The sequence below is a fragment of the Mus caroli genome, chromosome 13 (assembly GCF_900094665.2).
Source record: "Mus caroli chromosome 13, CAROLI_EIJ_v1.1, whole genome shotgun sequence".
Classification (NCBI taxonomy): Eukaryota; Metazoa; Chordata; class Mammalia; order Rodentia; family Muridae; genus Mus; species Mus caroli.
In genome coordinates, this window is record NC_034582.1 from 48,541,756 (window position 1) to 48,564,193 (window position 22,438).

At 46.5% G+C, this 22,438-nt stretch overlaps 1 protein-coding gene across 2 annotated transcripts in view; it reads right to left on the bottom strand.

Moving 5' to 3' along the window:
• Positions 1–376: 376 nt before the first annotated feature.
• Sptlc1 (serine palmitoyltransferase long chain base subunit 1) overlaps positions 377–22,438 on the bottom strand; it is a 44,689-nt gene continuing 22,627 nt past the window's right edge. Inside the window, exons 7-15 of one of the 2 annotated variants that reach the window (XM_021180084.1) lie at positions 21,521–21,650; positions 19,120–19,209; positions 12,435–12,542; positions 11,422–11,517; positions 10,777–10,873; positions 9,820–9,874; positions 5,220–5,337; positions 2,984–3,057; positions 377–1,626 (exon numbers count right to left, since the gene is read on the bottom strand). In XM_021180084.1, coding sequence (XP_021035743.1) covers positions 1,533–1,626; positions 2,984–3,057; positions 5,220–5,337; positions 9,820–9,874; positions 10,777–10,873; positions 11,422–11,517; positions 12,435–12,542; positions 19,120–19,209; positions 21,521–21,650 — 862 coding nt within the window. In that variant the 3' untranslated portion in view covers positions 377–1,532. The remainder of the gene's footprint in view (positions 1,627–2,983; positions 3,058–5,219; positions 5,338–9,819; positions 9,875–10,776; positions 10,874–11,421; positions 11,518–12,434; positions 12,543–19,119; positions 19,210–21,520; positions 21,651–22,438) is intronic. The other variant, XM_029468443.1, reaches the window with a different exon arrangement.

A 22,438-nucleotide genomic window follows, 5' to 3' on the forward strand; every position in this document is an offset into this window, starting at 1 on the left:
AGTACACCAACAGAGATGGTGGCCAGCACCTCAGGCGCTGCGCTGCCTCTCTGGACCGTCTCTTCTCAGCGATTAGAGGCAACTGCCCTGCCACTCAGCCAAGCTTCCTTCCCCAGATGAGGATCAAACCCAGGGCCTGTGTTTGGCAGGCAAGAACTCTCCTGGCCCCACTCCAGCCTTCTTATAGTCCGAAGTAGTCAGTGTTCAATCAGTAGGAACCTAAAAATTTTGAGATAGTAGATAGTCTTTGGTTGGGCTGGGAAAAGGGACTAAGAAATTTAGTTATGCTCTACAACAAAAGAAAAACACACAGGGAAAATGAAGGTTAAAATCAAGAGACTGCTGAGCTGAGCAAGCTGCTATCCAAACAGACTCCTTTTCAGGAATGTAAGCTCTTAGAGGTTTATTTCATTAAAAACCAAACCAAAACAGACTTTTCCCCGACAGGAGTGTACCCTCACAGCAGCAGCAATCACAAGGCACGTATGAAATAGAAACATTAAAAATGTCACAGATCACTTAAGAAGATGCCGACCCACGGTTCACATGAACGCACATCAGAAAACGACATTTAAACGACCTGACTCCTCTGCCCGTGCAACGACAAGAGAAGGCCTTCCATGCACACGATCCGTGGCACATGTCACAAGCCTTTATACCACTCAACACGCTCGCTAAGGACAGCGGCAGCCAGTGTACGGCTTGGAAATCACGTTTAGAGCATCCCTATTTTTTGGAGGCATCTGGAATTTATAGAGTGAAAGAGGAAAGGTCTCGTTTTTCTCAGCTTAGAAAAAGCCCACAGGTCTATGCTCCTGGACAAAACCACCATGAAAAAGGACATTGGACATATTAGAAAATACCAAGGGCATGATTTGTATTTGGGGATCAGAATAATAACCCTCTTCCCAAAACTGACTAGAGAATATATAAAAAATATAAAGTCAATTACACAAAAATAAAATAATGTTTGATTCAGATTATTGCTTAGGAAGCGGTATGAAGATTTGTTAGTGAAGCTCAGATTAGACATGACAGTATCAGTAACTGGAGCACATAGAGTCCTAGGATCACCATGTCGTATGACATTTATAACACAGAGTATCTGCATAGCAGCCACCACTGAGCTCTGCCTGAGGACGGGGGAGGACACAGTCTCTCAGTCTTCCACAGTAACTGGATACATGGAGAGTCCCTCTTAGCTGCAAAGTCCTTTTCTATGGATACGGAGGAGTGCTTATTGAATCATTCCCACAGACGGCAGAGGGAAAACGGAAGCTCCAGTTTTAAACAAAAGCGAATACAAATGACAGACAGTGAAGCATCCTGACAGAGCACACGGCACCGCAGAAACACCAGGGATATGCTGTCATCTGTCATCCCTACAAGTCAGCTCCTGCTGGATACAACCATCCACTCTGGCTGTGTACTCAAGCACAGCCACACCCTGGCAGCAATCCATTCCCTGGCCAGCTGGAGGTCTCTGAGTAGTTCCATCTGCAGGTGACATGGCTGAAGCACTGGGCAGGAGCCTACAACAGCACAGCTTGGGCCGCCTCCCTGATGGTGGATGCAGCCCTCTGTAGCTCTTCCTCCGTCTGCTCCACGGTGACCACAACCCTGATGCTGAGAAGACAAAGCACAGGAAGACGAGGTCATACACTTGTGCAGCAGACTGTTCCGGCTCTGAGGGAGCCAGCCTTCTACCTGCTGCTGACTTCCTACCATGCAGCAGAAGGAAGTAGCTGTGGGGATCTGCAGCCTGCAAGCCTAACACAACAGTTCTCTGTGGCCACAGGCAGAAGCCGTGCCTCTCGGCATCCCCACTCACCTGTATCAAGTCCAAGTGTTTTCTTTGGGGGAAGCCACTGAGGCTGGAAACCAAGCCTCTCAATGATCTACTACTCTAAGCAGTCCTGGGCCCAAAGCAGCAAGTCACCATTTCTCACACTGGTCTGCCGGGGTGCTCCTACTTAATAACTCAGCCGGGACATGAATGTCTATTTCAGAAGGTTTTCTAGTTCTTAGGACACAGGGAGCCCTGCACCCTAGTGCACCTGCATCTTACACTCTGTGCTCCAGGTTGTCCTGGAGGTGCTCAGGCCACTGCACACCCCAGCAAACTACAGTGTGTCATCTGCTGAAGATCACGGTGTCTACCAGGGTCCTCCTGAGCAGATACTGCTTGGCCTAGGGTGGGACCACACCCCAACAAATCCTCTACAGATCCAATCCACTTTGGCCAGTTCCCCACTGTGCTCAGGCATTGTAACACCTGAGTTCGGGACATTAGCCTACAGTGTGGGAAAGTCACTTACAACAAACTAACGTTATATGCCATGCTATCAGATACCACTAAATGAATGTTCTTATGGGTGTGCTTTCCCATCATGGTAAATGTGAAGGGAAACTATCAGAAGCTGGGAAGTCTGTACCTAATTCTCTGAGGTCAGGGTGTCACCTGTTCTAGGAAGTCTTAGCATCATGCCAGTCTCTTCTGTGATTTCTGACCCAGGGCTAAGGTGGTTGGAGTGTTCATTTCTTCTGATCACAGTGCAGGTTCTGGGTCAGAGCTGAGTACTTCAACAGCCTATTCGTGAGCCTACCCCTCCCCCTTGCTTTGCCGTCCTGCTGTAGCTGGTGTTTGCAGAATGATGCATGCAGACCCACAAGCACCGTTGGCAAGGTGACCACACCCAGGCTGCTCCCTTCTCCATGGAGCGTCTCCACAGCACAAGCTACAGTTGGACTCCAGCTGTTACAGCTGTCGAATAGTCTGTCACTGAAGCTCACTGTTGAGTCACCTAGGAGGACACTCAGTCCTGTGATGCTTTTCAGTTAAAATGAAAAACATCTTGTGGCTAAATGGACCAGGATGTGTGCTGTACTGTAGGGACATTCTTATCCTGCAATATTTCAAGGTTTCCCAGCACATTTCAAGAGTGTAAAGCAGGAAGCGGCACTGCCCTTTAATATTACCAACCTTGGAGGAGGAAGGCACTTCTCTTCCTTGTCCAAGTACCGGGCCTGAGTCAGTGCGATGCCCTTCTCCATGCACTACAGGGAGGGAGAGAGGGGATATAACAGTCACGTAGGTCATGGTGACAGATATGCTGTCCTCAAAAGTACCTGTCACTTTTATTTCCATTTAGAGTTCTAGGAGACAAAGCTTATGTGCCCCTACTGTTCTCAAGGCAAACCCTTCTTTTGGACTCAGACTTCCCTGTGATGGTGACTACAAAGCCTATGAGATGTCTGGATGTGGTGGCTTGAATGAGAACAGCCCCCATAGGCTCAAATATTCGAATACATGGCCTCCAGTTGGTGGAGCTGTTTGAGAAGGATTAGGAGGTGTGGTCTTCCTGGAGAAGGTGTGTCACTGGGGGGTGGGCTTTGAGGCTTCAAATCCTCCTGCTACTCCCAGTGTGTTCTTTGCCTACTTGTGGATCAAGGTGAGCGTTAATTCATGGCTGTTGCTGCCACTATGCCTTTTCTCCACCGTCATGGCTTCTGACTCTCTGAAGTTGTCTTGGTCTTGGTGGTTTGTCACAGCAAGAGGAAAGCGACTAAGCCATCTCTCCAGCCCCCATCTTCAGGCTTTGTTCTGAGAATGTGTGTGCATGTAGTCTGCTTGCTCATGCCCACTGCTTGCATGTGAGCCCTGTGTCTCTGAACAGCAGTGTTTGCTAAGGCAGTGAGCCTACCAGTAACAGCAGTCCTGTGGGAGACAGCAGGCTCAGCAGCCACAGGACATAATGTAATCCTTAGCTGTGCTGGCTGTCCATTGGGTGGTTCTGAACATGTGTATCTGTCTTACCTTTTCTAAAACCTCTACCCAAGAACTGAAGTTCACGTCTGCGTATTTCTGGGGTAAGACACTGAGGCAGTAAAACGGTAGAGGATGCTGGGTCCCTTTAAGGAAGCCTGTCTTTCCGCAGGCCCGCAGAGCTGAGCCTGAGAAGACATGTGTGATGTGTTCTTTTCCAGCCAGCCAAGTATTCTTAGCCTGATCACCATACTGTGATAAGGACGTACACATGTCTTTAATTTTGAATCTTAGATTTGGTTTGTTTTTTTGTTTTTTCTGTTGTTGTTGTTGTTCTTCTTCTTCTTCATCGTCTTCTTATTCTTCTTTTTTGCTTTCTTGTTTTTTGTTTTGTTTTGTTTTGTTTTTTGAGATAGGGTTTCTCTGTGTAGCCCTGGCTGTCCTGGAATTCACTCTGTAGACCAGGCTGGCCTTGAACTCAGAAATCTGCCTGCCTCTGCCTCCCAAGTGCTGGGATTAAAGGCGTGTGCCACCACTGCCCAACTGGTTTGTTTTTTTAAAGACAGTAGGTCCCAAGAGGTTCTGTACCATGTGTGTGTACCATGTACGTAGTGTACCGTGTACATTCCTCCATAGATTCTTACTTCTCACTCCAGATTACACATGCCACAGGGATGAAGGGGACAGGTGGCAGACAATGTCTTTACTTTAGGGAGCTGGGTGGCATTGTCCCAGGGCAGCAGCAAAGTGGGATGAAGCCTTTACTCCTTAAAGACACAAAGGCTTAAACCTGTGCCAGGTTCTATGGGGAGCTGCACGGCCCCAGGCATGCATCCCCCTCCCGCAGTGCTGCAGCACCCTGGATTTCTGCAAGGATTGGGCAATAGCCTGGAAGACGGGCAGGGCGGCTTCTGGAGAGACAGCTGCTGGGAGGGTGGCCAAGCAACCGCCCAGTGAGCACATGGAGTCAGCAACTTAGCAGAAATGAGTGAAATAAGTGGAATATTAGCAAAACTCATAAACAGCCATTTAGTCAGGATTGGTGGCTCACATTTGCAATTCCAGTGCTCAGGATGCAGTTAGAATGGTCTGTGAGTTGGAAGTCCAGCCTGAGCTAGACGGTGAATTCCAGGCTAGCCTAGTGACAGAGTGAGTCCTGGTCTCAAGAGTATAAATGGTGAGTGGATGAGTGTTCTGCAGGGCTGTTTAGGAGAGAAGCTGAGCACAGCTATACTCAATGCAGCAGCAAGTTCACAACGTCAGGAGTTAGGCTGACAAGGTGAGAGAAGCCCTCAGCCTGCCTTCCAGGCTCCCTGTCAGCTCCCAGGGCTGGCTGGGAGGGCCGCCATGAGTGTGGTGAGCAGCAGCTGTGGCATACCCGACCTTTTTGGGGTAGGGAGGTGTTGTGAAAATGAGGTAAGCAAGGGTGGGGGCTGTGTAACTGTATACTTACCTGATCGACGATTGCTTGAAGCAGCTTCACATCTTTCTCCCGAGAGCCCCTGCTCTCTTCCAGCTGGAGATGAAGCGCCGGAGAAAGGGACTCTCCCACCACTTTTAAACCCGAAACACTAGAGAAACAAACACACGTGACATTGGTACACTGGGGGCTCACAGAGACCCCACACAGTGTAACTGTTAGGGCACTGGCTGGAGTTAGGGCATCATGCTGACATAGCATGGTAAGGACCTGGGTTCAGTCCTAATGCCACGGATAAAATACATAAATAAGTAAATAGCTATGTCGAGGCCCACTGAACTAAAAGCAGAACTGGGGATGCCGGCAAGAACATCCCACTGCATGGTGGGACTCCACCTTGAGAAGTAATCGGTACCTTCCCATCTAGGGAACGCCTGTGAAACTGTTTCTGTGTGCATGGGGTGGAAGGCTGCTGTTCATGGGATGCTGTGGTCTCTCGTTTCCAGACTCCCATGGGGGTCTAGGCATCCTTGTTGCTTGTCCCTCATGGTCACCCCTCTCATAACCCCCTCACTCTGGGCTTGCTTCCCCCATCTCTTCACCTAATATACACTGCTCTCTTGTCTCCAAGAAAATTGTCCATTGTGAGACCCAATTCATGCAGCCTTTCTTGGGGGGAGGGGGTTCCCTTGGGACCCACTTACAGCAGGATGCATACACAATTTTCTACCATTTTTCCTGTTTGCTTCCTTCAAGTGTATGCACTATCATGCATGCTCCTTCCTTATTATCTGAGTTTTAGAGTGCCATAGAGACACGACATAAGGACGTTATACTCTGACTAGCAACACTGTATTTTGACTATCAACAATAGGTTTAAGTGGCATGATTGTCTTATCTGTGCAATCTACTTTAAATCTTGTGTGGATTAAGATTTTCTTCTTAGATTAACACACAGAGATCTGCTTTGTCAGGGGTTTACTCCTTTAGGGTTCACCTTCACTGCGCTGTCCATCTCCAAGGATACAGCTGTAGTCCATGCCTTTGAGACTGGGCTGCCCATCTGCTGCTTTTGTTCAGCTCCTTGTTCTTAGGCCCAGGTTTCCCTCAGGATGAAGCAAAGCCCTGGGCAGTGCTGGAATGTTAGCTCAGAGTTTGACAGCTTTTACTGACTACAGCTGTGGCCTGGATGACTGTCCCCACTGCTCAGGGCCCACTGAGCACTACTGGCAGAAGTCACGCACCTTTAGGAAGTGCAGAGCTCTGAGGTCACAGGGGTGAACTCCTGAAAGCCATGTGGAGCCTAACTGCCTCTTCTGTGCCTTGGCTCTGTCCAGATTTCCCCAAAACTATGGACTAGAACCACGGAGCTGTGAAGAAAACTCTCTTTCTGCTTGAATTGCCTGGAGCCTGCACTCAGTGAGGAGGAAACTTGGAACAGAGGTACCGTGTGAGGTGCTGGCGGCTGCTCTCACTGGCTTACAACCACTTGTATCTTCCTTACTGGAATGTAATTCTAGACATTAGGTTCTCTCGATAGAGCAAGGCACAGATCTGAGTTTAGACCCTTAGGACCTAGGGCATCTGCCATGGGGAAGCCTACGGTAGTTCTCATCAATGCAGAAACTAAGCAGCACGCTCCCAAGTCCTATCCTCTTTGACTCCTGAATGGGTGCAGGAAGCAGCACCAATTTCTCATGTTTCAAATAGCATCTCAGATGACTCACCTCCCTCAAGAAGCAGACGAGTCATGCATGGGTAGGGCAGGTGAGAGGAATGAGACAATGCCTGTCTGTGCTAAGACAGAGCTGTAGTTCTAGTTCCGAAGCTGAGGCACTTTGCTTCCGGACCTACTACACACTTGGTAACCATCACTGTACCCAGACAGGAGAAAAGCAAGCACTGGGCTTGCTCCTAGGCTCAGAGCCATGGCCTTCATCCTGTGGTTCAGGAAGAGTCAGCTATCAATGCGGTCTCCACACACACAGTGGAGATCTCCCAGCTCTGATGGCCAACAGCAGGTAGATGACTTTCCCAAACCCAACCTCAGAGACAAAGGGGGCGATTCCTCCTCCTCCTCTTCCTCTTCCTCCTCCTCCTCCTTTTCTTCCTCCTCACTGTGCACTCCTCCTCAGCTGGTTCCTGCCCTCTACACTTGGACATACTTTCAGTATACCTGTGTGCTAATGACTCAAACCCTCTCCAGAGCAGGACTTTCAAATATAAACCTGGGAATCCATTGCTGCTCTCCAGTGACTGTCTTGGGGACCGGTGAAGCCTGTCATACACCATACACTGAACCTCCTCCCAGACACCCTCAGATGAAAGGCCTAGATAGCTACAGTTCTGTCTCACTCACACAGCAAACAAATTTCTGAAAGAGCCTGTTGGTTTCCCCTTCTTTACATCTAGAGGCCAAGCACTGTTCTCGGCAACTATGAGGTTGTTCTGTCTGCATGCATATCCTAACTGGCACGCTGGCGCTCTTTCGCCATCTGATACATTACTGCACACCACAGAGAACAATTTTGTTAAGATTCAAGGCCAATAGCTATAGGTTCCATCTTCAATCAATCCATGTCCCCACCCACTAGGCTTACTCCCCTTTCTGCTTTATTTGCCATTCCCTTCCACATTGCTGACTGGCATGGTGTATCAAGTTCCTGCAGGGTCTTCCTGGTGTAGCTACTGAGTGCATAGTTTGACTGGACTATGGAGCTCTTCAGCAAGCCACAAAGGAGACACAAAAACCTGAGCTGTTCATGTACAAGAATTCTGAATAAAATCTGAGGCTATACCCTACGGAGCAGGGTGTTGAAGAAAGTCTTCTCAGGAGACCAAGATGAAGACATCTGAAGTCTCAAAAGGAAGCCTACAAGTTAGGGAATGCAGAATGCAGAGGAAGACAGGGTGGTCTGACCTGAACACCATGAGACATGGCAGCTGAGCCCTGAGGGGAGTCCTGTTAGTTCTGCACCATTGTCACCACTGTTAACCTGCAGTTTGGCCAAGTGGAAAAGAAACAACCAGCTCTCAGCTTCTAGTGGAAGGTCAAGAGGAGGCCATGGACATAGAAAGAGCGGGCACAAATCCTGACCAGACAAGCAACACAGAGCAGAAAAAGGGAGGGAGTCTCATGGACAGGGTTATAAAGACGTGGAGTGGAGCTACTCTAATGACCCGGGAAAGGGAAGAGCCAGACAAGGCAGAGAAGACAGGCCTAAAACAGAAAAGGGTAGGCAAGGACCTCAGTTTGAATCCCCAGAACTTATGTAAAAAATGCTGGGTTGTGGTGGTGCCTGCTGGGATCCTGGAGAAAGGTATAGCCCTTGAGTTAACTAGCTAGCCAGCCAAACCTGCGGGGCAGGCTGTAGGCCAATGAGAGACAGTTTCTCAAAAACCAAGATGCACGGTAACTAGGAAATGAAAGCAAGTGGTTCTTCCCATATACACGCACATATGTGGGCTTGTAAACACACACAGCTTCAGGCTGAGTTTTGGTGCCACAGAAAATGATCTTACATTGTTCTAGATCTTTCTTTTAGCTCCCTAAGGAGATTCATATACAAGAATTATGAAACAATCTGAGGCTACACTCTAAAGAACAGGGTGTGAAAGAAAGTCTTCTCAGGAGACCAAGATGAAGACATTTGAAATCTTAAAAAGAAGTCTACAAGTTAGGGACAGCAGAATGCAACACACACACACACGCACGCACACACACACACACACACACACACACCTATGTTGGCAGCTGTCCATGAGCATGCAGGGAGTAACAGCATGAGCCCAGGCTATCCACTAGAGTGGGTGGATAAAGACAGATGGCCAGGTACAGAGGAAAGAAGTCTGGACAGAGCCAGTGGTAGGACAGGCCTTGGAGAAAACTGGAGCCCAGGTCACCTCAGGCTGCTGCTGTGGATGTGCAACCTTCCAATGTGCTGTACTGTGCCAGAGAATGAATACACAAGTGACAGTGACCCTCCCACCATAGGTCTTGCAAGAGCCACTCCCCACGCGGTAGACACACAGAGCACCACAGTCTGCCCGCTCACACAACAGTTGTGACCACTCAGGCCACAACTCACCTGCCCTCGCTTTCAGCAGTGTCTATTCCCACATCTTACACAAGAGTTGGCACTTTCACAGCCCAAGAGGCACACATATCCTTAGGGAGCTAAAGGAAAGATCTAGAGCAATGTGAGATCATTTCCTTTGGCACCAAAACTCAGCCTGAAGACTTTTCATTTTTATAAAAAGAACACTCATGACTGACTAACTTCTTTTCTCTGTCACATTCACTAAGAGCAGTGTGGAGAGCAGGGCTGTTCTATCTGACGAGATGAGATTCACCATGCTCACTTGGTCATCCCGGGTAACAGGCGTAGGGTCATTTATTTTCCTCCTGCACACAGTACCCACTAACACACTGTGTGACTTCTAGAAAAGCAAGGCCTTGACTTTAGGACATGGCGAACAGCTGGTCCAGTTGTATTCAAAGCTACATGCACTGAGTTTTTGCTTTTGTAGTTGCTGTGTGGTTGAAAGGCCCAGACCTCATAAAACTCAGAGCTACACTGCTGCAGAGCGTGGTGGAGACGTGTGCTCTGCTGGCTGGAAGCCATACACTTACCCTTGTAGAGACTTATGGATGTTCTGGCATTTTTTCTTTAAAACTGCAAAAATATCTGCGTTGAAAAGAAAAGTTTGATGGTATACTTAAGACATTTGTTGGTACCAGCTTATGGACTCCTCTAAAAGCCCAAATCCTTAGTTTGAAATGCTGTAGATGCGATGGGTGTGAACAGACACTCAGCTACGCATAGCGTGAGGGCCTGGGCTTCATGATGTCACCAACTGGCTCCTTCTCGCTGGTGCTGCTTGCTCTCCTCAATGAGCCAAGTGCAGGCCTCGCCCTTACTGAGAGAGCCACCCACGCCCAGCTAAGATCACTGGGTGCACGCTTCCTACTCTGCTCTTAACCTAAACCAGTGGGCAGCATGGTAATGTTTTGGGATGTTTTCCTTTTACTCAAGGAAAGCTTGAGACACACATGTGACCGTGTGAGCTGACACCTCTGCTGGGAACCTGGGAGTGTCAGCTAAGCAAGCCCCTTCTCCTTTCCTGTCATTTAACAGTACTCATTATTAGTGTATTTGGGGTTGGAGTCATGCAACGCTGTGCATGTGTGGGGGTCAGAGGACAATTTTATGGAGCTAGTTCTCTACCACCTGCATCTGGGTTCTGGGGATGGAACACAAGCTGCCACGGTTGCATGTGTGCACCTTTATCCACCGAGCCATCTTGCCAGCCCTTTTTGGTTTTAAAGGCTGCACTATTATAGCCAAAGGCCACTTGCAATTCCCAGTTAACTTTTTCCTTTGCCCAGAGTTGTTTGCTGACAGAACAGGCTAGCATTGTTAGCAGTTGATGCTTCAAAGGCTGAAGGGAAAACAAGATAGAAAAGGAATGACATCTACTAAAGCTCAGCGCACTTAGCTAACTTCTCCAAATCATGGCAGCCATTATGCTTGGGAAAGCACTGAGGCCTGGCACTGACCCAGGTCCCCACCTTTCCTAGCACTGTTACCTGGATTCTCTTCCATGATGTTGAGGGCCTCAATGGCAGCAGCAGCTAGCAGGGGAGGTAACGAAGCAGAAAAGCAGTATCCTTGACCAGAGAGCCGCTAAGGAGAAACAAAGACAAAGATGTTCTCTCTGTGGAGAGGGACTTTTGGAAGGCACCCAGTCCCCACAGAAGGGCACAGCCATCTGAATAGCAGGCATACAGACTGAACCACAGGACGCATCTGTAACAAAACTAAGATGCTTTCTCGAGAGATAATGGCTTTATGTATCTGTAAACACTTCGAGCTATCCTTTAAAAACAGGCTTTTAGGGAGCTGGAGAGATGGCTCAGTGGTTAAGAGCACTGACTGCTCTTCCAGAGGTCCTGAGTTCAAGTCCCAGTAACCACAAGGGGGCTCACAACCATCTGTAATGGGATCTGATACCCTCTTCTGGTATGTATAACTACAGTATATTCATATAAATAAACAAAACAAAAACCTTTAAAACAATGACATAAAACAAAACAAAATAAAACAACACCCCCAGGCTTTTAAATAAAACCCGTGTAACAAATTCTGAGTTAAATCTTATATTGGAAGCTGCGCTCTGAAGGGGTGGTGGGGACAACTGTCTACAACTGTGCATCATTTCTAAGAGGCATCACCTGATGGTCAACCACGAAGGAGCGGCCACAGCAGAAGCCCCCGACAGAAGCGAGTGCATTCTCCATGTTAGCACTGATAAGGTCGATATCATCAATCTATCAGGAAAAACAGAAAGCCAGTCACCGACAGGCTGGTCTGAGGACGGTGGTTTTCCTCATTAATTTCACACAGTTACAGCTCACCCAGGTCCCTCCCCACGCTTGCTGACATCAGCCATCGTCTAACTTCCTGGGCATCGTTCTGCACTCTTTTCTCTGGGGTGGTCTGGTACTCAGTGCACATAACTAAGGGAACTTTCTATTTTATCCATCAACTAGGTGACACAGGTAGCAAAGCACATTTTGGAAAAAAGGCTCCCTGTAACTCTATCCACGGTGGCCTGCAAGGCAGCTATCACCAGCCTGAGGCACCAAGAGCACACCCCAGGGCACTTGGCGTTCTTATTCCAACTTTTGGGCCTTTAGTAGCTTTGCTGAATCCATTCTCAGTGGCGTTTTTGACAGCATGCATGTATATGTCAAAATTACTATCAACTATGGCCACACATGCTGCCAACACACACACACACACACCCCACACACGGCACAACTGTATGTATGTACTTCCATAAACCATATGTAGAATTTTAAATCCTAAAAACGTCTTTAGAAGGACTAAGGGAATCCTTTTTGTTGTTGCTGTTTGGGTGTGGGATCATTTGGGTAGCCCTGGAAGACCTCAGTTTCCCAACTGCTGGGATCACAGGCATGTGTCACTCTGACCAGCTACTAAGGCAATTCTTCGTGATCTTAACAAATGTAACACAAACCTAGCTGCACCTAGAAGAGACATGAAAAGCCAAGTTATACATACTACCCCCACCCCTGGGAAACAGAACAAACTCCAGAGGAAGGGCAGGGTCCTGACTGGGCTGACCAGATCCACCCAGACACGGAAGCCTCATGAGCTCTGATAGTGAAGTTCTTTCCTTGACGGGCTTCCGACAGGGCAGCTTCCCAGTGAGAGAACTCACACTGATCCCATAGTGCTCGGTGACTCCTCGCCCGTGCTCCCCAAGGACTCCAAACGACAGGCTTTCCTCCAGGAAGATTCTTGCTTTATATTTATATTTTAATTTAACCTAGTTTTTAAAAAGACCAGAGTAAACAAACAAGCTTAAAACTATCATCGTTAGCAGCATACAGAATGTCTTTTGGAGAAAAAAATTAAACGTATAAAATTTCACCTACTTCTTAAAACCTGTGACTCCAAAATCAATACATTCTGAAGGATGTATGGGTGGCCATACATCCTTCAGAAGCTCAGTGTAGGTGGTGAAGGAAAAGCGAGCTACCGCTAGTGTGCTCTCCCAGCAGAAGAGAGGTCACTGTGCTCTAAGTGTCCTTTGCATTGCACCACTGTGCACTGTCACGCCACTGTGCCTTTGCTAGTGACTCCACTGCTCACACTGGCCCTGCTAATGTGCTTTCTAGTATCTCAGATACAGAAATTGGAAAAATGCCTTCTGGGAAAATGTACATTGGCGAACCTCCCTTCAGCAAGAACTGTGAGACTGGGGGCAAGAGTGCAGTGGGAATGAACCACCAGTCCACACTAGACAGAATCACACATGTGCAGGCTCCACCCTGAACTCACAGGAGGCCCTGAGCAAACAGGGCCGAGCAGGATGGCCTGAAGCTTCCGCTGCTCCTCTGTGTGCATGCCCCCGCGCTGGGACGCAGGCATCGCTGACATGCATTGCTAGGTGGTTTGGTTTTTTGAAACAGGGTTTCTCTGTGTAGCCCTGGCTGTCCTGGAACTCACTCTATAGATCAGGCTGGCCTTGAACTCAGAGATATCTGACTGCCTCTGCCTCCCAAATGCTACGACAAAAGCATGTGCCATGACCACCTGGCAGTAGACATGCATGCAATTATTAAAAAGTATTCTTTTTTTTAATAGCTAAGAAAGTAATGTTTTAATTATGATGAACTGTAGAAAAGTTGGTCTTTTGTTCTTTGTTTGGTTTTGTTTTCTATTTCTTTGTTTGGTTTCCTGCCCCCAAGTCCCCAAGACAGGGTTTTTCTCTGTGTACCCCTGGCTGTCTTGGAACTAGCTGTGTTAACTAACAAGTATTCTTAAAAAAGTTACCAACAATGTGGTAGGAAGCTATGCATGAATATTTGTAGGTATTCCCCCATCTGTACTTTAATTACATGTAATTTGCATGTAGTCAGCTGCACAGCACATTAAAGGACAGCATCATGAGTTACTCAGCTTTTACTGCAGTGAGGAACTGTGTGAAGCTCTTCCTCGGGTTCACACGTCTGTGTGCTTGGTGGTTGGGGTCACACTTTTAACTACTACATGTCCAATTCTTAAGTTCTCCTTTCCACTGTAAGCACAGACTCTCCCAGCCGACATAAACTGGTTCGCTGTCCCACCTCCTAAGTCCCTGGTAAGTGAGTAGTGTGGTCTGCTTCTGATCATCACTGTTAGGTGGGCAGGGTGACTGGGCATTTAGTTGGATTTTTTTTTTCATCAAAAACACTAATTTAAGGGAAAGTACTTCAACACTGACTTTTCCTTCCTTAATAGGAATGAGATATCAAGTTCTAAAACATATTTACAAAACAGTAACAATAACCCAGCACTTGGAGAAAAGCTGTGAAAGAGCACAGGGTCCCAGGTCACCCTGACTCATCCCATCATCTCTAAGGTCACCCCGACTCATCCCATCATCTCTACACAACGAGCACTTTCACCCTCGCCCCCACTTGCTGCCAGCTTCTCGGTATTTGTTCCACCACATACCTGTCCATGGGGAATGCCCTGAGACTGTAACCCCATAAAAAGCAGCTCTAAGGATGGCAAGATGGCTCAGTGGGTCAAGCCCACCTGAGTACAATCCTAGGACCCACACGGTACATCCTTCAAGCTGTCCTCTGACCTCCACACACATGCAATGTGACATACATGTTCTTCCCCCACACCACGTGAATAAACATATAAAGTGTAATTGATAGAACACCCTGCTGTAGTAAGTTTTGGCTCCCCTCTCCCACTATCCTGTCAGTCTCTGACACCCGTACAAAAACAGGAGGATGAAGAAAAATCCATCACTTGCGTCAGCATTTAGACTAGCAGTGAAAAGCTTTACAGCTACACCGTGAAGCCTTGAGTCCTTAGTTAACAAATAGACTCCTGTCCAGATGCAAGGGTTCAATGTGAGAGCAGCCAGCACAGAAGAGCACAGCAAGAGCGAACCTGGGAGAAATGCAAAGGCATCCCAGTCGTACAGAAGCTGTTGAGAAAAGCCAACACTCTCTCAGGCAAATACATTCGATGCATTTAGGAACGAGAAGGGTTTTTATCAGCCTGCTAGAGAGAATATCTGTGAAAAGCTGCAGAAAACTCATCAGTTGAGAGAGACAGAAAGCTTCCCCTCAGACCAGGACAAGGGATCTCTTCTCACCGCTCCTAAGCACTGTGGAGGGAGCGCTATCCAGAGAAAGCGGGCAAAGGAGAAAGACGTGGAAACTTGAAGGAGAAGAAAAACTTTACAAATTACATTCTTCTTTTGTTTTGTGAGACAGCGTCTCACACAGCCCAGGCTAGCCTTGAAACTGCCACATAATGTTAGAACCAGCCTGCCCCTGTCTTAGGCTTGAAAGCCATTTTAAGTAAAGACTAGGTTCATTCCTGTTCATGGTTAAACCTCTGTTTCTCAAGGACTGGGCTATGTCCCATCTGTAACCTTAATTACAAATGGTTCCGTTCTTCTTGTTCCAGGAATGGCAACCATGTCTTTGTTTTAAAAAGTTTATAACCATCTTGCAAGCCTACCTTTGTTCTAAAGGTTCTACGGCCACCTATGACGACCGTGTTAGGGCTATGTTGAATGACCTTGTTACGACCATGACTACCGTGTTATGCCCAACTTGCAACCCTGTCTTTGTTTCAGAAGCCTATGCAGGACTGACTTATTATGCTTATTTTGCTCCTGTTCTTGCCTTTAGAAGGAGGCAGCCCAGGTACACAAATCAAAAGGTTTGCTTTAGTTGCTTGCTTTAATTAATTTGGCTATGATGATTTAGGTCAGAAGTCTTTCTCCTCCCATCTTTGGGATTAACAGTAACTGAGAGTGACCTTGAATTTCTGATCCTCTTGGACACCATACCTTGCCCAGACATTGTCTGTTGGTCAGTCAGTATCTATCTATCTATCTGATTCATAGTATATAACATACTAAAACAGCATTGCTCACTAAAATGTAATAAAAGGTAGATCTATAAAAATGGTTATATTCCTGTAAATTAACAGTGAATGATCTAAAAAGGAATTTGAGAAAACATTCCATTTAAAGCAGAATCTAAGTCTCAGACATTTCATGGTGAAGTTAATGCAGAGGTGAGGCTGTGCCGGCTGAAGGCTGACTAAGGACCAGCCAGAGCAACCTCAGCACAGACAGAAGACTTACCCAGTGAGTCCTGTGCCATGAACCAACCTACAAAGCCAGAGTTGATTTGACAGGGATGGAGAAGCGCATTCTGAGATTCACACAGATGGAAGGACCACATCTACAGTAAAATTAGAGACCTCAGGGGTCGTGATTTCAGAGCCCTGGGCTAAGTCACAGCAACCACGCGACACAGCACCAGCCGAAGGCTCGACATGACACAGATGGGTGACTAAGACCCCAAGTTCAGACAGATCCCAGTAACATGGCCCAGAGCTTAGGCAGGCACCTCCACAGAAGGCGAGAGACTGCACAGCCATGCACTGTAGTGCACACACAAAACGTTCCCCTGAACAGAAACAGAAGAAAACGAGGGAAACCTCATTAAGACAGAAAGAAGCAAAAGATTTTATGTAGCTTTGATTACAAAAACGTTTTTAGAAATGAGACACCACCACCAACAAAGAACAAAACAAAGAAGAAAACACCAACCAATCAACCAACCAAAAACACTCATCCAAACAAACAAACCCTAACCCAAATTTTATGACCAACAAAGCAGGCAAACTGCCCTTCATCAAAATTCAAGACTTTTTTGGTGTGTGTGAGATGGTCTCAATGCATAGCCCTGGCTTATATAGGCCAAAGTCACTGAGAGTCACCTGCTTCTGCTTCCCAAATACTGGGATTAAAGAAGGGCATCACCACACATGGGCAACACTTAAAAAGTTTAAAAATCGGGCTGGAGAGATGGCTCAGCGGGTAAGAGCACTGACTGCTCTTCCGAAGGTCCTGAGTTCAAATCCCAGCAACCACATGGTGGTTCACAACCACCCATTATGAGATCCGACGCCCTCCTCCGGTGTGTCTAAAGACAGCTACAGTGTACTTACATATAATAATAAATAAATCTTAAAAAAAAAAGTTTAAAAATCAAAGTCCAGTATTAAAAAACTGAAAGCAACCCACACAATGGGTGAACTATCCGAATCCTGTATGCACCTGGGGCCCAGTTTTCAGATCCCATAAATAACTCTTACAGCATAATAAGTGGACAAGTCAACCAAAAACGTGGCATAGTACTGGGATGGCCATTTCTCAAAAGAAGACAGATGCCCATCAAGTATACACAGACACTGTCAGTTGCTGGAGAAATGCAAGTAAAGACCATGGGGCAATGCTAGGATGCACAACACAGAGCAGCACAAAACATAAGTGCTGTCATGAGAACAAACTGGGACCTCTGCTCACTGTAGCAGTCACCATGCAGGGGACACAGCTGCTTACACACAATGCTGTGAAAACAGGCCTTGGAAAAATATTTGTACATGAACACGCATAACAGACAAGTACACAAAGGTTGACGCACATGAACTAACAGCACGTCAAAAGAATGGATGTATTTCATTTGTGTCTGTCTAGAAAGCAGTGAAGAAAGCCAGGTACAGAGAGGATGTCACTCATAGGAAATGCGCAGAGCCAGCAGAGCCATGGAGACAGACTGGTGGAGCCAAGGGTGTGGGGAGGTGGACGCTGACAGCTGAACAGACGTGGGCTCTACTATGTGTTGGAGCTAGATGGGGCTGCTGCCTGCACAGGGGACCCACTTTACTATGCTGTGCTGTGCTGAGCTGTGCAGTTTAGTACAGGAATCTCATTTTGGCTAGGAATTCTACAGTGGCTATGGCTTCTGAAAACAATGTATTGCTTTTACTGTTAAAGGCTGGTTTATAAAATATACATTATTTGTTTTCATTTATACAAAATTTACAAAGATTAAAACTAACTTCTAGGAATAGAAAATATATCAGTGGTTTCCTGGGGTCAAGGATGAGTATAAGGGAACTTCTAGAATAGCACAAGGGTCCTGTATCCTGTGTTGGTGACAGAGCATGTATCCATACATATCTATCAAAACTTATCCAATATTACACTAAAAGTGGGTGCATTTTGCATGTCAATTTTGTCTCAATAAAATTTGTTTTTAGAAATTAAGTATTTGGAGCCTGAACCAGCCATCTCCTGTAACCAGGCAAGACTTCCAATAGAATGATTGGGTCACCAGGTCAGCCTTGTACAAAACCATCACCCTGCACTTTGTCCTGTCTGTAAGATGTGCTGGGGTAAAGCTGGTGCAGAATTGTGGGACTGACCAACCAATGATTGGTTCAACTTAGACCCATGCCATGAAAGGGAGACCACCCTTGACACTACCTGGAGGGCCAGGACTAAAAGGCTGGATTGCCCAGAGACCTACCTAGGATAGAACCAAACACCAATGGAAAAAAAAAGTCAACAAAACAACTCCTAATGATACTGTGCTATGCTCATAGATTGGTGTCTAACCCAGATGTCATGAGAAAGGCTTCATCCATCAACAGATGGAAATAGATGCAGAACCCAGCCAAACATTAGGCAGATCCTGGGGAATCCCACAGAAGAGGGGGAGGAGGGGCTGTAAGAGCCAGAGGGATCAAGGATGCCACAAAAAGCCCCACAGAATCAATTAACCTGGGCTTAGAGAGACTAAACTGCCAACCAGGGAGCCTACATGGGACTGACCTAGGCCTGCTGTACATGTTACAGCTGTGTAGCTTAGTCTTTGTGGGGGACTCCAAACAGAGGGAACAGCAGGAGCTGTCTCTGATCCTGTTGCCTGCCTGCGGGGCCTGTTCCCTTCCTGGGCTGCCTTGTCCAGCATTAATAGGAGATGTGCCTAGTTTTACTGCAACTTGATATCCACAGCTGGTTGAAAGCCATGGGAGTCCTGCCTTCTTCTGAAGAGAAATGGAGGAGTGGATGGGGGGTGGCAGGGAGTGGAGGAAGGTGGGGTAGAGGAAGGGGAGGGGAACTGGGAAGAAGGAGAAAGGGAAACTGCAGATGGGATGTAAAATTAAAAACAACCCCCTGGACATGGGTTCCTCTTTGAAGGCCACAGCCACCAGTAATGTTACTGACTTTCCTAATGTAAGAGTGTATTTATGCCATTTCTCCACATCATGATTTTCTTTATTATCTTTTTAAACATACATTTACTCCTTTCTTTATCTGTGTGTGCATGCCACAGCCCGAGTGTGGAGCTGAAGCCCATCTCTCAGGGTTCCTTCTTCTCGCTCTGCCCAGCGAGTTCTGAGGTCAGGCTTACCACAAGCCCCTTCACCTGCAGCACCAGCCTGTGCCCCGGGCACCATGCTTCACTTGTGGTCCCAAGCGAGAGGCCTAAGTACCAGATCATCAGCACACTACCGCAGGGACTCACCAGTTCTGGAAGAGGACAGATGGTTCCAGTGTTCATGTACAAGCCCTCCACCACGATGAACCGTCGAGTCACACGGGCCTTGCGAGGATTCTACAACAAACCAAACAAACCAGACATCTTCACTGTCGTAACTTCAAGTATAAATTGTTACTCCCAAGAACTTGCACCTCATAAATAATTTATTTAAGAAGGAAAAAAAAAAGGCCATGATGAATTAAAACTCAACTCTTGAGATCCTATTATTTTGACAGAAACACTAGTGAGAAAAAGCAGTTTCTGTTCATTCTTAGGCAGTTTTCAATGACCAACATCAGCCAGGTGACCTCACACACCACTGGAGGCACCCTGACAGTATTAAAACAGTGTCCCAGCCCAGAACAGCTGGGAGAAAGCCCAGGGGATTTAATGATGAAACACAGACTCATGGCTGGATTATAAGGTAAAACCATTCAAGATGACACAGCTAGGAATTACACATTTCAGCCTAGGAGGAAATGTGAAAAATCTACAACGAAGACCATTCTATGTGTGTGTCTATATGTCTCTGTGCATGTGTGTATATTATATTATTATTTTCCTCTGTGTGTTGGCCATCTGTAACCTCCATCACCATTGCTGACCCATCAGTTAGTCAAGTAAAATCCAAACATGACTTGTCTGATCAAATCCAAGGTGGTGGAGGAGAGCGGCCTAACTCAGACACTATCTCCCTATACCTCCAGTCCAACAGGCCACTAAGCTATCACACCTGAGAACCTGCAGGTGTGATGGACTGGAGAACACTAAGACCAGAGAGAACTCATTCCCACTTCCTACTCAGACTCCATACTGTGCTCTAGTCATTACTATAGCAATGCTGTTGAGCATTTCAAGACCCAGCGGGCACTGACTGCACAGAAATACTTCTGCTTTGGAGAGGTATACATCAGAGAGGTTGTCAATCTCCTGAAATTCACAGCTAAATGCTTTCAAGATGACAGTATAGCTGTCAGGGACACGGGGAAACTGGATGCCTGCAATTCTACTCACAGCATCCTGACACCTCCCTTTCCTTAGTTTCTGCAGGGCTTCCTTACACACACTAGACAAGTGTTCTACCACATCCCCATTCACGAATCTGCTTGAGATTTCAAAATAGTCAATCTAAGAGGCTTAGAATGAGTAAAATTGTGTGGAAGGATTCTAAAGACTAGAAAGACTAGGCAGTCATCTTACACACAGGTAACGTTTGTCTTTCTTTTAGGTAACTACCCATGCATCACTTTTTCTAAAACCAGGATTTTACTGCAGTAATTTTAGAATCTGAATTTTAAAGTTGTGGTCATTCCTAAGTTTTACTCAAAACACAATTTTATTTTGTTCTTTTAAAAGATTTATTTTTATGTGTATGAATGCTTTGCCTGTACATATGCAAAAAAATATAAATATATAATAAAAAAAGTGAAATTTAATTTCTAAGATACTTTTTTTAAAAATCCATTAATAAGGTCCATAGATTAGAAACCTTAGTATAAAATCTCCAACATTTAGCCATGAAAAACTCAGGCAGACTTGTTCCTTAGTCATACTTTCCAAAATAGAATTTATTCTGATGGTTGGGATCTAGTACTTAGAATGCAGGCTGTTGTCTCTTTAGCCTATTGAAAGAATTAGTCTGTGGGACAGTCTCAATTTCAGACTTCTTTAGCCCTTTCTTGACTGAGTAAATATGGAACACTGGCTGACAGCACATTGAGCACAAAAACGTTGAGCTTATGCATATTCAATGACTGTGCATATTCATTAAGTGTCTATTGCACAGGATGACTCCTAAACACAGATGACAGAACTCTCCAAGATAGTCACACATCATGGAGTCCTGCTGCAGAGTCACCAACCAGCTTGACTTCCCATCCACACTGCCCAGAAAGGTAAGTCACACTCCTCCCAATGATGCTTTAAACACACTCCAGTGATGCCAGGGAGACATTATCCAATCGCCACCACTAGGGATCCTCAGGGCACCCAGGCATTCCCTCTTCAGGGTGGCTGTCCCCAACAGCAGCTGCCTGCAGTTTCAGGAGGCTAAGGTTTGATGGCATAAATAAGTATATTATGAATTTAATCCATGCACTCCATTACAGTCTTAGTGTGTTCTGCAGCTCATATGTAGAACCCAAAGTTCTGCATCTCCTGAAGGGCAGGCTGCTGCTCTCCTCTCGGCCTCCGTAGAATGCTGCCCCGTCTGCCTAACGTGACAAGGCTCTCCAAGCTGAGATACATTTAATAAGCAGGAACACCCTTACCTAACATCCAAATGCGATCCGCAGGCAAGTTTTCAATGACAAATTATCATTTCATCTATAATTTAGCTGCTTAGGAAGTACAAAGAGCTGCACAGTTTCCTTCAAAAGGATCCTACCTTTTGATCTTCATTCTCTTGTTCTTTTAGCAGTCGCTCCAGGTCAGCCACATCATTATGCTTAAATAACTTAATGTCACTTCTTGATGCCTGTAATCCTTTCTGGATAGCAAAGCAGGCCGCACTGTCCCTGCAAGGAAGAGACACCAAATTGGGGTTAAAGGGCCTTGTCAACATTCTCAGAAGAATGCCTGCTTGTGTAGTGGGCCAGCCTCCAGCTGTTACCTGGAACACAGCAATAGAAAGCGTTTGACCACTGTTTGCTCTACATGCTGCACATCCAGTCCACAGGACTTACTTCACTTAATCTCTTCCAAGAAACATGGCTAGCTGCATCCCGACCACTCTCAACTCAGGACCCATGCTGCGCATGGCATCTGAGCTTACTCATGTGCTCCTCTTGCTAAGAACTTTGGAAAGCAATAGTAATCTCACCCTTAGTGGCAGCTCTGTTTACCTGATGGCACTTCATCGTGCTCTATAAAGAAACACTGGCAGGGACTGGTGAGATGGCTCAGTGGTTAAGAACACTGACTGCTCTTTCAGAGGTCCTGAGTTCAATTCCTAGCACCCACATGGTGGCTCACAACCATCTGTAATGGGATCCGATGCCCTCTTCTGGTGTGCCTGAAGACAACTACAGTGTACCCATGTCCATTAAATAAAAAATAAATATATAAATAAATGTCTTTTTTTTTTTAAGTATTTTAAAAAGAAACATTGGCAGTCCAGCTGCAGGCGGAACTTCCGGGCAACAAGCACTGAGCACAGGCAAGCAGCATAGGGATCGGTGTAACCTAGCTCACAGGGAACCTGGTCTAACCTCACTCGCCCACCCCTGCTGAGGGGAGGGAAGAACTTGGCCTTTGAGGACTATGAGGACGGCAGCCTGCACCTTCCCTGGGAACAAACTTCCAC